Genomic DNA, 12271 nt, shown 5'->3' on the forward strand with positions numbered 1-12271 from the left:
GGTCACCCCGCCATGTCAGCACATAGCAAATAGGTTGGTATGTGCTTGAGTAGATGATAGGCTGAGAGCTGGCACATGGCTTGTGTAAGTGGTTGTGAGATTACTGATGCCCGAGTAGCTGATAGGCCAAAAGCATGCACATGGCTTGTGTCGGAGCTTGTGAGGTCACTTGTGCCTTTGTATCTCATAGGCGAGTGGATAGCAAGTAGGTGGATATGTGGTGGTCAGGTCACTGGTGCCTGAGTAGCTGATAGGCCAGAAGGAGACACATGGCTTGGGTATGTACTTGTGATATCACTCTTGGCTGAATAGCTGATAGGCCAGGACCAGGTGCATAGCCCTTATAGGTGCCTGTGAGGTCACCAGAGGCTGAGTACCCCAACAGCGAGTACATGGCAGATAGGTGTACATGTACTTGTGAGGTCATGGGTGCCTGAGTAGCCGATAGGCCAGGAGCAGGCCAATATCAGAGGTAGATGCTATGACATCATCTGTGGCTGAGCAGCAGATAGGCCAGGGGCTGGCACATAGCTCATGTAGGAGCTTCTGATGTCACCAAAATAATATTTAGACCACGCCCAAATACGACTTTTTGAAAGAACCATCATCAGCAGAAGTCCATACACAGCACACGTGTGTGACAGTGTAATTCATGCGCACGCAGTGTTGGCAGTAGGAGGGTGTGAGGTCACCGTCAATATAACCCATAAGCACACAGAGGTGGCAGTAGGAGGGTGGCAGTGGTCACATCACCAATGGCACCCCATGGCTGTGGGGCTCGGTGCAGAGCGGCCGTGTGCTGTCCCAAGGGCATCACGGGGGACGGGAGCTGCCCAGCCCTGTGTCTGCCAGGCCGAAGGAGCAGCCCCTGCAGCCCTGGCTGGAGCAGTTGGGGTGGGGGTGGCTCTGGGGCACCGCCGGGATGTGCCTGGGCACAGTGCCAGGAGGAAACCACAGGAAACTTCCTGCCTGGGCGCTGCGGGGGGGAGCGCGGGGAGCGCTGCGAGGCCACGGGGGCTGTGGTTTGTGCACCTGCAGGCTGGAGCTCCTGATCCGCCTGTGGGGAATAACGGCCCCTTGGTGACAGGCTGAGAGTCAAGGACATGTCTGAGCCTCTGGGCTGTGGGTCTGCTGCCAGGGCAGGGACACGAGGGACCTTCCATGGGGCTCTCCAGGGAAGGATGGGTGAGCCAGCACCCCTGGGATGGGGCTCTGGCCTGGGCTAAGGCCCTTTCCCAGCTGCTGCTCCCAGCACAGCAGGGTCTGTAGCAGGGTTAGGGGCTCCTTCCTTCCCTTCCTGACACAGCCTCTGGTGCAGTCCCAGCCCTGTGGTTCCCATGGCACAGGGGTGGCTGGACACTCTCACCTTGGGCTCTTGGATGTGCCTGGCGTAGGAGATGCTCAGTGCTCCTGGTCAACACAGCAGGGTTCAAGGAGTGAAAAACCCATTTTTCCCCCCCACAACCGTCCCTGTCCTGTGACAGCCCCCCACCACAGTGACGTGACACCTGCAGCAGAGCCGTCTCTCATATATGGTCATGAATGGCACTGGAGAAGTTCATTGGAGGGTTGGGCTGTGTCAGAGGGGAGATAGCTCCCGATAATGTCTAAAAAGGTCCTGCTGCTTTGATTGGCTCGTCCTGTAGCTGGGCTGGGATCTGCAGAGATATATTGCCCTCCTGTCATCACTGTCCCCATGAGTCCCCAGGAGCTGTGGCAGGGAGTGTGGCGCAGCAGGGATGTGCTGGCAGGGCAGGAGGCTCCGGATGGGCACAGAGGGACTCCTGTCCCCTCAGATGTTGTGGCTGCTCCTCTGGGTACAGCTGTGCAGAGGTAAGTGCCAGTTCCATTGTCCCACAGCCCAGGGCCAGCAGGTACCTGCATGGTCATCGGGATCTGTCTGGGAATGGGGTTGCTTTGCAGGTGCTACTGAGATGAGGGTCAGAAGGTGCTCAAGTCCATGGACCCTGTGCCTGCCTGTCTGGGTGGGAGAGTACCTCCTTTTCCAGGGCTCCGGTGTTGAAGGCAGCCTGTGCCTGGCTGTACTCATAGACAGCCTGTCCTGGGGTACCCTTTTGGGACCCCCTGATGCCCAGCACTGTGCCTCTGGAGGCAGTGGTGGCCTAGCTGGTGACGGCAGCACGCAGAGATCCCCAGGGCACTGCCAGCCTCTGGGGTACCCCGGAGGGTTTGTCTGCTGCTGACTGCCCCCTTGTTCCAGGGGAGCCCTGACCCCATGAGGGCAGTTTGTGCCCCGCAGAGAGAAGGGGACGGGGGCATCTGCGTAGAGAGACATCCTTCCTGGGAGGCCTGGCCCAGTGCAGAGGCTGGGCTGACACCAGGGGTGAGGAGGGGATGTGGGTGGGGGGATCATCGGAATCGTCTTGGTGGGAGCACAGAAAGCCCTGGGGGTGGGGGTGGGTATGGATCGTGCCGGGGCAGGCGATTTGCATGGGAAGCTGCAGGCCTGGGTACACGGGGCTGTCCAGGGGGTGCTGGGCTCAGGGAAAGAGGGTGCCCTGTGCAGGGGTGGGCACAGTGTGCAGGTGTGTGTATGGGGGGGGGGGGGGGGGGCAGGTGGCCGTTGGGGTGGGAAAAGGTGCCTTGTGCGGTGGGATGGCAAATGACCCAGCAGGGCCAGAACTGCACACAACCAGCCTTGCACAGCCCATGGGGATAGAATGGACTCCCACACTGCACTGGGGACAGCCTGGAGGGGAGAGGGCTCCCACCCTGGCACCTCTGACATGGCCTGAGCAGGGACTTCCCCCAGACCTGCAGTGCTGGGGCTTGGTGCTGTGCCTGATTGGTCCCATGTTTGTGTTTGAAGGTGCTGTGGAGGTGAGGCTGGCAGATGGCGGCAGGCACTGTGCTGGGAGAGTGGAGGTGAAACAACAGGGCAAGTGGGGGACAGTGTGTGGTCGCTACTGGAGCATGAATGATGCAGCAGTGGTTTGTAAGCAGCTGGGCTGTGGGTCTGCTGTTGGAGCTCCTCAGTATGGACACTTTGGGCCAGGATCTGGCCCCATTTGGATGGATGCTGTTGGCTGTAATGGCACCGAATCTGCCCTGTCTGACTGCCCACATGGAGGATGGGGTGAAAATAAATGTGTTCATGAGCTGGACGCTGGAGTGATGTGTTCAGGTAACAGAACAGCCTGTTGCTCACCTTTGGGAATGTGACGGGGGAAGGGACCTTGGGTGTGCCCTCAGGGAGAAACAGGTAGGCAGTGGAGCACTGCCCAATGTGGCTGGTCACACTGCCAAGCTGGGACTGTCGTTGCTGGTGTTCCCAGTCCCTGGGAAAAGCCCAGAGGGAGCCTACCGCAGGGTGAACTGACCCTGCCACAGTGTCTCAGCCCCTCTTCAGTCAGTGTCTTGGGCTGCAGATGAATCCTCCATCCCTGCCCCAGGGTGTCCACTGATCTCCACTGGTCTCCACCCATTCTGCCAGTTCCCAGCCAACAATGCTGAGGGTGCCTGAGCTGGAGAAACCAGGGGGGACTTGCTTGGCACTCCACACCTTGGAGGAACGGCATGAGATGGCTGGTCCCCCAGGTCATTCCCCTTGACAGGCATGAGTACCTCAACTGAATCAAGAGGGTTTTTTGGAGAGCATGAGTGCTGGGCCCTGGGAGAGGAGCAGGGTGGCGCACAGCCCTTCGCTGCCTGTCCCCGGGGCTCGGCTGTGTGGTCCAGCACTGTGAGGCTCAGGAGCTTGGCAGCTGCTTGACTCTGGCTGCTCCCTTCTGCATCATGGCATGCACAGGCTCGTACTGGGAGGTCACTGGGGCTGTGACAGCCCCACAGGGGCACGGCCCCATGCAGGCAGCGCTGACCTGCTGCCCAGCCTCTCCTGCCTGCCCATGGTTCCCCACACTGCCCCAAGAAACAGAGGCTTTGGCATCATTTACTGACTCTCACCTGTGCCTGCTGTTACCCTCTGAGCCAGCATGAGCCCAGGGCGGCATGCGGGTCTCCTGTCCCTCTGCCTGGCTGTTGGCTTGGGACCTGTGCACCTCTGGGCAGAGCACTGTGTGCCTGGCTGAGGACACCCTATCTGAGCAGGCATCGGAGGGGTCTGGACAGGCACCAGCCATGGTAACAGCCACACCATTGCTGTGCTCCGTGACATCTGCCCCTAACAGGAACCTCCCAATGCCCCAGAACTCCCCTGGGAGAGGGGTGCATTTCTGGCTGCATCAAGGTGATGGTCCTGCCTGATCCCAAACTCTGCAGGCGCTGAGCAGGCTGCAACAGTCATTATCATCTAGGCCAGTTCTCCTGGACCCAAACTGCGTGCACCACTGCAGTGCTGGGGGGACCATGCCAGGCAGCACAGGGTGCCTTGTGCAGCAGCAGGTTGTCTGAGCGGTGCCTGATGCTGCAACAGACACGTATCCTCTAGTGCTGCGATGGTGTAGAGAAGGGGTGCAGGGGGGCCTGGATGTGTTTGTGTCACCAACACTCCCCCAACAGCTTCCCCTGGCATGTGCAACGGCCATTTGGTCACGGCTTGCTTGGAGGTGATGCAGGATGTGGTCATGTATCTGCCAGAGGGCTCTGGGAACTCCCAGTTATTTTGTTTTTTTCCAGGATTTGTCCGGCTGGTGGAAGGGAAGAGCCACTGCTCAGGACGTGTGGAGATCCATGACGGGGACCAGTGGAAAACTGTCTGTGATTCCAGCTTTGGTCCCAAAGCTGCTGACGTGGTCTGCAGGGAGTTGCAGTGCGGTGTGCCCCTGCCTGTGGCCGGGGCAGCTCACTTTGGAGAAGGGATGAGTCCCATGTGGGATGGAGAGCTGCAGTGTGTGGGGAATGAATCCCTCCTCACCTCCTGCCCCAGGGGGTCTGCAAGGGACCAGCCTTGCACCTATGCGAACAGCACTATTGTCACCTGCACACGTAAGGACTCAGGGTGGGGTGTTGAACACCTGAGCTGTGCCGGGGGTTGGGGAACAGAGCAAGGACCATGATGGGCTGGGTGTGAGGACAGGAGGGGTGATGGGTTGTCTGCAGCATGAAAATAGTGCAGAAGGAGAAGAAAGGCATGCTGTCCCCCTGGCCTCTGCACCAGCTACTGAGGGTACAGGAGCACCAATCCACCCTCAGTCCTCCTTCTCTGTCCCCAGAGTACACAGGGTTCAGGCTGGTGAACGGCAGCACGGCGTGTGCAGGGAGGGTGGAGGCCCAGGTGCTGGGGACCTGGGGGACCCTCTGTGCCTCCCGCTGGGATCTCTCGGATGCCCACGTTCTCTGTCGTCAACTGAACTGCGGGTTTGCCGAGTCCATTCCTGGAGGAGAACATTTTGGGAGAGAGACTGGCCCTGTCTGGAGAGACTCATTCCACTGTGACGGGACTGAAGCCCACCTGGGACAGTGCCCAGTGATCACCCTGGGGGCCTCACCGTGCCCCCATGGGAGCAACGCCGCTGTCATTTGCTCAGGTGAGTGCTGGGAAAGTGCTGCATTAAGTCCATTTGCCCTTTGTGTGCGACATGGCCACCCAAAGCAGGGGTCCCATGGCAGTACCAGGCTGAATTTCTCCCTGGAGAAACCCTTGCTTCCCCAGGAGCCTTCTGGAGGGCTTTGCCTGCTCAGAGTGACTGCTCTGCTGTGGGAGAGCAGGGGACTGAATGGAGGCAGCCATCTGCCCCCAGGGCAGCGGCTTAGGCCCTGGTGCCACTGGCAGGCCTGGGCTCCTGTGTTTTTCTGCTGTGGGATGAGCCCAGGACAGGGCTGCAGGGCTCTGCTCCATCCCTCTAGCTGCAGACAACCACATCCCATCCCCACAGAGAGCCCTGCAGAGCTTCCTCCCACCACCCATGCTGGAGCTGCCTGGGTACCCCCAGCAGCAGCAGACCTGGGTGTGAGCTGCAGAGCGGGCCTGGGCTCTGCCCTTGCTTCTTGTCAGCACAAGGCTCAATCTTGCCCTGTTTTTTTTGAAAACTCCCCCTTGCCGTCCTCCCTGAAGGGTGCCATGCTCCCTTGTGCCGCCAATGGCTGTGGCATCTCTGCTCTCCTCAGGCTCGGCCAGCTTTGCGTCCCTGCGGCTGGTGGGTGGAGGGAGCCGGTGCGACGGGCGAGTGGAGATCTTCCAGCGTGGGACGTGGGGCAGAGTCCTGGATGACCAGTGGGACATGCAGGAGGCCAACGTGGTGTGCCGGCAGCTGCAGTGCGGACAGGCAGAGAAAGCCTACAACCCCCCAAAGCCTGAGCGAGGGACGGGCCCCGTAGGGCTGCGAGGGGTCCGGTGCGCAGGGCATGAGACCAACCTGACCCAATGCAACACCTCCCTGCCCGAGAGTGCACTGGCGGCAGGGGTTGCGGAGGACGTGGGAGTCATTTGCTGGGGTGAGCGGCACTGCACAGGCCCCCCAGATGATGGGGTGGGTGGGCAGCCAGCCCCTGACAGCAACTGGGGTTTCTCCCCACTGCAGGGAGCCGGCAGGTCCGGCTGGTGAATGGGTCTGGACGCTGCGCCGGGAGAGTGGAGATCTATTACCAGGGCAGCTGGGGGACCGTCTGCGACGATGGCTGGGACCTGTCTGATGCTGCTGTCGTTTGCCACCAGCTGGGCTGTGGAGGGGCAGTGGAGGCAACTGGCTCCGCTCGGTTCGGGGAAGGCTCCGGACAGATCTGGCTGGATGGCATGAACTGCTCCGGGTATGAAGCTGCCCTCTGGGACTGCCCTGCCAGGCCCTGGGGGCAGCACGACTGCGGGCACAAAGAGGACGCAGGAATCATCTGCTCAGGTCTGTGGTGGGACCCTGGTTCGTGGGGAGGCCAGGACGCGGGGAGAGCCTGGCACAGCAAAGGCTGTCCCTGGCTGCCTCTGAACTCCTGCCTGAGCCCATGCTGCAGGCACCCGTGCACGGGCACCCTCAGTCCCACTGGGGGTCCCTGGGGAGCTCAGCAGTTCCCAAGTGTTATCGGGAAGGGCAGGGGTGTCAGTGCATCAGGGACTTTTCTCTGCTCCTGGGTGCAAGAGGGATGTGCTGGCCATGCCCCTGCCTGGCTGAGGGCCTGGCGAGTGCAGAGGCCTCCCCTCTCCCACAGCCCCAGACCAGCCTGTTCCCCCTTGGTGCCTTTCCTTCCAGAGTTTGTGGCCCTGAGGCTGGAGAACAGCGATGGCTGCTCCGGGCGCCTGCAGGTTTTCTACAACGGGACATGGGGGAGCATTTGCTCCAACTCGATGACTCTCGACACGGTGTCGCTGGCATGCAAGGAGCTAGGCTGCGGGGATGGAGGATCCCTGGAAACACAGCTGCCCTATGGCAGGCTGTCTGGCCCTGCGTGGCTGGATAACGTGCAGTGTGGGGAGAAAACCAGCTCCTTCTGGCAGTGTCCCTCCACTCCCTGGGATGCACAGTCATGTGAAGACCTGCGAGACGAGATCCACATCACCTGCAACGGTAACTCTGAGCCACTCGGGCACCACTGTCACCCCAGCTCCTGCTCCCCGCTGGGCACAGCCAAAGGCAGAGAAAGAGCTTGGAGGGGCTTCTCCTTCCCGTGTCAGACCCTACTCTTGCCGGTGGCACAAATATGACCCCAGCCACACATGTCCAGCAGCAGTTGCCATCCAGGTTGCCACTAGCACCTGGAAGAGGCAGAGCCATGTCCAGGTGAGGTCTCAGAAGAGACCAGACAGGGTTCAGAAGAGTCTCCCCTCCATAGACACACTACCGCTGCTCTGTGAACCAGGGACCTTTAGGGGCTGAGCAGTCAGGGTCCCCCTAGACCTGCGCATGTCCCCTGAATGACTGGGGTTCAGATGCTGCCATGACCAAGATGGTACAGGGAGGCACAAGTAGAGCTCAGCCTTGCTGTGTTCTGCACGATCCCCTGAACCAGCCCCTTCACTACAGGGTTTCTTTCTTTAGGGCGACGCCCAGAAATGTCCCTGGCCCCGTTGGCCCCATGCCCCAACTCCACGAGCTGCACAGGTATTGAGCTGCTCCTCTGTGTACCCTTCTTGTCTGGCAGGGCTCTGCCTGCTGTCTGGGTGCCACGGGAGGTCTTTGCCTTCTCCAGACAGGGAGAAGATTCGTGCCGTGGGAGGCGAGGACGGGTGCTCAGGCAGAGTGGAGGTCTGGCACCGTGGCTCTTGGGGGACGGTGTGCGATGACTCCTGGGACATCCAAGATGCTGAGGTGGTGTGCAGGCAGCTGGGCTGTGGCCCTGCGGTGTCTGCCCTGAATGAGGCCGCATTTGGGATGGGGCAAGGCCCCATCTGGCTGGAGCAGGTGGAGTGCCGGGGGACGGAGCTGTCCCTGCAGCACTGCTGGGCCTTGCCCGGGGATGGCGGTGCTTGCCGGCATAAGGAAGACGCTGCTGTGCGCTGCTCAGGTGAGCGGCAGGACTGGGACCTCTTGTTCAGGTGTTGGCAGGGAGCTAGAGAAGGCCGTTCACCCACTTGGTCCTGGCATGGCCCCTGACCTCCCAAGAGCGAGACCATTCCTGCAGAGTGCAGGAGCCTGGTGCCAGGTGGGGAGCAGCCTCAGTGGAGCTGCGTGTCCTCAGGCCACCACCTGTGGGGCCCTGCAGCCCCAGGGCTGTCCCCTGGGCTGCCTGTGCCATCCTGCCTGCCACCCAAAGCACAGGCTGTGGGCCCTGTCCCGGCCTCCCTTTCTAGCACTACTGGAGGGGCAATTTGGGTGGGATGTGTCAGGGACATCTCCAGACACACACAGGGCGTGTTGGGAAGGAGGCTCCCCAGTACCCACACACCCGTCCTCTCAGCCCCGCTCTCCTTTTCCTCCTCTGCAGCTCCAGCCAGGACAGCAGCATCCCCACCCCGAGCAGGTAACTTGTCCTCCTGCCTGAGGCTGGGTATCCTCAGCACCAGGCTGTGACCCACAGCTGGATGGAAGGGGCTCCTTGCTGGGGTGTGAAGCTCCCAGGAGGAGACACTGGGGTGGTGGTGGGAGAGTTGGGGAGGGCTGTAATTTCCTCAGCAGGGTGGAAGCTTCCCCATTACTCACCTCTGGGGTCCTCCACCCTCTGCTGCCTTGAGTGATGGGGGTCAGGACTGGTGCTGCCCTCAACTCTCCCAGGCCTGGTGTTGCCCCTTCTATGTTTTTGCCCATGTAGATCCTACCCGGGGTCGTTTGACCAGCAGCGGGAGAGTCTCAGTGCCCGTCATCATCTGCATCATCCTGGGGGCCCTTCTCTGCCTGCTCCTGGCCCTCCTGGCTGGACAAGTGCTAAGCGCCAGGGCTGGGCGCAGAGGTGGGTCCTTCCATAGCAGTCCCAGGGACCATGCCTCCTGGAAGGGCTGTGGGGTGCTGTGGGGTGTCATTGAGGGGTACAGGCAGAGCTGGGGGGATGAGACTGTGTGCTGCCACCTGTCCTATGCACCACCCCGTTGACTGCCTGGCCATGGGTCACCAGCAGCAAGGGATGGAGAGAGCCCAGAGGCGGGGGGAGCTAGTGATGGGGCGAGGAGAGAAATGGCAGAGTGGAGATGGCCAAGGCTGGCAGTGCTCTGGGTAGGGCTGGAGGGGGCTCTGGGGCAAGGGAGATGACCGGAGGAGCATGGGACAGTAGAGTCCATCTCCATGCTGTCAGACCCCCAAGCTGTCCTTCTGCCCAGCCCTGCCCATCCTCACCCATCCCCCAGCAGGGAAGGGGCTCTGCTATAGACCCATGGGGCAGATAAGGGGCAGCTCCAGGTGGCGAGTAAACGTGGGAGCTGCTCCAAGGTCAGACAAGGCAGGGAATGGCCCAGGGGCCAGAGGGGTATGAGCGCTGTCTCCGAAAGGATGATGCGAGGGTGACGCTGCCCCAGATAATCTCCACAGCAATGTTGCCCTCTCTGGGGATGTGGCAGCTGTGCCTGGACAGCGCAGTGGGGCTGTGCTGTCGGACCAGTCCTGGGCTGGCCAAAGGAACAGGTTTGGGGGAGCACAGTGGGATCCCGTTGCCTCTCTCTCTGCCTGTCCCTGTGCCAGCCCTGCCTCTGTCCCCAGGCTCCAGGAGGGCTCAGGAGCTCTTCCCCGAGGCTGTGTATGAGGAGATTGGTCACAGCCCAGTGTGGGAGAAGCAGGCAAGGTTTGGTCGCTCAGGTGGGTGTGGGTCCTCCCTGCAGGCCCATCTGCGGGACCCTTTCCCCTGGCCCCAACACAGGGCTGATCCCCTGAAGCCTCCCAGCCCATGGTCCCTGCAGTGCTGGGGCCGTGTGGTCTGTGGGGAGAGCATCCAGGTCCTGGGCCCGGGAGAGGAGCTTCCTCCCAACCAGCTTTGCCCATCCCAGCTGGACAGCCCCTCTCTTCCTGCCCCTGCACCCCATGTGACACCCGAGGAGTGAGGGAAGGGGCTGCGCTAGGGCAGCTCTGGGAGCACCTTTGAGATGGTGTTTGTCCTGGGGGAGCAGGGTAAATTTCCAGCCCTCCTCCCCATGCAGCCCCAGCTCTGTGGGTCCCCCTTCCCCAGCAGTGCTGACTATGAGACAAGTCCATGGGGCTCGCTCCATAACACCCACTGTGCATCTCACCAGGGTCCTATTCAGAGGAGTCCCTGACCCAGCTGCAGCCCTACCCTGGGGACAGCGAGGAGGAGGATGGTCTGGGATCAGCACCAGGTAACAGAGGCGGGAAGGCATTGATCTCCCTGCAGCCATGTGATGGACAGAGGTGTCACCATCAGAGATGGGAAGGACATGGGGGCCTCCTGCGGTGCTGCCAACACCAGTGTCTCAGCCCTCTGTCCCTGTGCATCCTCTGCTCTGGAGGGTGTATCTCCTCGCTGTCACCAGCTGCCCTCTCCTTTCAGATGTTCTTGTCCTGCCTGGAGGTGACCCAGTGGATGGCTATGATGATGCCAGGGAGGTTTCTGACCCTGAGGATGATGCTTCCCCCAGGCAGGGAGCTTGGGAAATGCCCAGGGCACCAGCGGAGGGAGCGGGGCCCAGGGATGCACCTGGAGGTGAGAGGGAAAGATAGTGCTGCCGGTTCCTGGGGTACCATCCCTGGTGCCACGCAAGTCACTACCGTACTGACACCCAAAGCTCCTGGGAAAGGGGAACCTGACCCAGGAGTTGTCCTTGGAGGGACTGGGGGTGGGAGAAGGAGCTGAATGTGGTAAGGAGTGGGGAGGAAGGTGATGTCCAGACCCCATGGGGTGAACTGCAATGTCCTGCCTTGCTGCTTCCAGGGGGCAGGCTGCTCTCCCGGAGAAGTGCTGGGGTCCCTGGAGCTGAAGGAGACACCTCGTCCGTGTCCCTGGGGAGCATGGGCTATGATGATGCTGAAGAGGTGTCTCTGGCACATCCCCATGAGGATACAAAGGCTGTGACAGCAGAGCTTGGTTCACAACAGTCCCTGAGTCCCAGGCCAGGAGAGCCCATCCCTGCTGTGCAGCTGGGTGCAGGCAGGAGGGAGGAGAGGTCTGTGCAGCTGGGAGAGCTGTGAGCACCAGAGAACCGTCTCCCTTTACCACGGGCAGCAGAAATGGCCGGGAGTTTCCTCTATTTTTATTCCCATTTTTACACTGTGCATCCATATTGGTTCTTATTAAAAGTCTCTGAGGGCTTTGACCCGGAGCTGCTGCTTGCTTGCCCAGGTGTCAGGTCATCTCCCTGAGGCTGATCAGGGGAGCAGAGAACAAAGACACAGTGGTAGGGAAGGGGCGCGTCTCAGGGACAGCAGGCTCGGGGTCAGGCTGTGGGGCTGCGAGAGCCCCTGGTGCCTGGGGACTAATCCTGCTGACAGAGCCATTTCCATCCTGCTGGCCACAGGCAGTTTCTACTCAAAATGGCTCTCTGATAGTTGCCGTGATGCACCCCAGCGGGAGCACCCATTTCCTCACCCTGGGGTTTCCAGCTGCTCTTTCCCCCAGGCCCTGCCTGGGCCATGCTGGTCCCACAGTGCAGAGGCCATGACAGAGCTGCCATGTCAGGGTAAGCCCTGGGCTGTGGCCTGACAGAAGTGAGCCCTAAGGTGGCCGCAGTGCCCTGAACACCCCAGCCAGCCCCTGCGGGGATCATGGCCCCTGGATTACCTCCCACAATGGTTAGGAGGCAGCTCTGCTCACACTGCCCCAGTACAGGGTGCAGAGCCACTTTCTGGGACACACGGGGCTGGAATTCCCTCTCCTCATGCTCTGCCAGGACCCGTCTCCATGGGCTGTTCCTGGAGCCTTGGGCCCTCACAGACCCCCGAGCACTCTTGTCACAGCCACAGAGCTGCCTTCTTCCTGAGCAGGGGCTGTAAGGCCCCACAGCAGCCCTGGGACCCCCTCCTCCTGCTCCCCTCCAGCCCCCACCCCT

At 61.1% G+C, this 12271-nt stretch overlaps 1 protein-coding gene across 4 annotated transcripts; it reads left to right on the forward strand.

The window, feature by feature from the left end:
* Window positions 1–1723: 1723 nt before the first annotated feature.
* Window positions 1724–11545, forward strand: LOC148051803 (antigen WC1.1-like). 4 transcript variants are annotated; one of them, XM_087735272.1, is made up of 15 exons: window positions 1724–1833; window positions 2831–3145; window positions 4597–4905; window positions 5133–5447; window positions 6028–6354; window positions 6441–6755; window positions 7101–7415; window positions 7887–7949; window positions 8038–8352; window positions 8773–8808; window positions 9097–9234; window positions 9957–10070; window positions 10502–10585; window positions 10777–10929; window positions 11158–11545. In XM_087735272.1, exons 1-15 carry the CDS (start codon window positions 1740–1742, stop codon window positions 11412–11414), a joined length of 3150 nt encoding a protein of 1049 aa, XP_087591398.1. In that variant the 5' UTR covers window positions 1724–1739; the 3' UTR covers window positions 11415–11545. The 4 variants fall into 4 exon arrangements, with proteins under 4 accessions (XP_087591398.1, XP_087591399.1, XP_087591401.1 ...); XM_087735273.1 differs by having other exon boundaries at window positions 9975–10070; XM_087735275.1 differs by lacking the exon at window positions 8038–8352.
* Window positions 11546–12271: the final 726 nt, after the last annotated feature.

Source organism: Nipponia nippon, unplaced genomic scaffold (genome assembly GCF_047370975.1).
Source record: "Nipponia nippon isolate SJK-2023a ecotype South Korea unplaced genomic scaffold, ASM4737097v1 scaffold_54, whole genome shotgun sequence".
In the NCBI taxonomy this organism is placed as follows: Eukaryota; Metazoa; Chordata; class Aves; order Pelecaniformes; family Threskiornithidae; genus Nipponia; species Nipponia nippon.

What these genes read in the sequence shown, in the direction of transcription:
- LOC148051803 (XM_087735272.1), top strand. Translation starts at nt 1,740, where the DNA reads ATGTGCTGGCAGGGCAGGAGGCTCCGGATGGGCACAGAGGGACTCCTG. An exon ending in CTGGGTACAGCTGTGCAGAG is followed by an intron (nt 1,834 to 2,830) that starts GTAAGTGCCAGT and finishes TTGTGTTTGAAG; the next exon opens with GTGCTGTGGAGGTGAGGCTG. An exon ending in CGCCAGGGCTGGGCGCAGAG is followed by an intron (nt 9,235 to 9,956) that starts GTGGGTCCTTCC and finishes TCCCTGTGCCAG; the next exon opens with CCCTGCCTCTGTCCCCAGGC.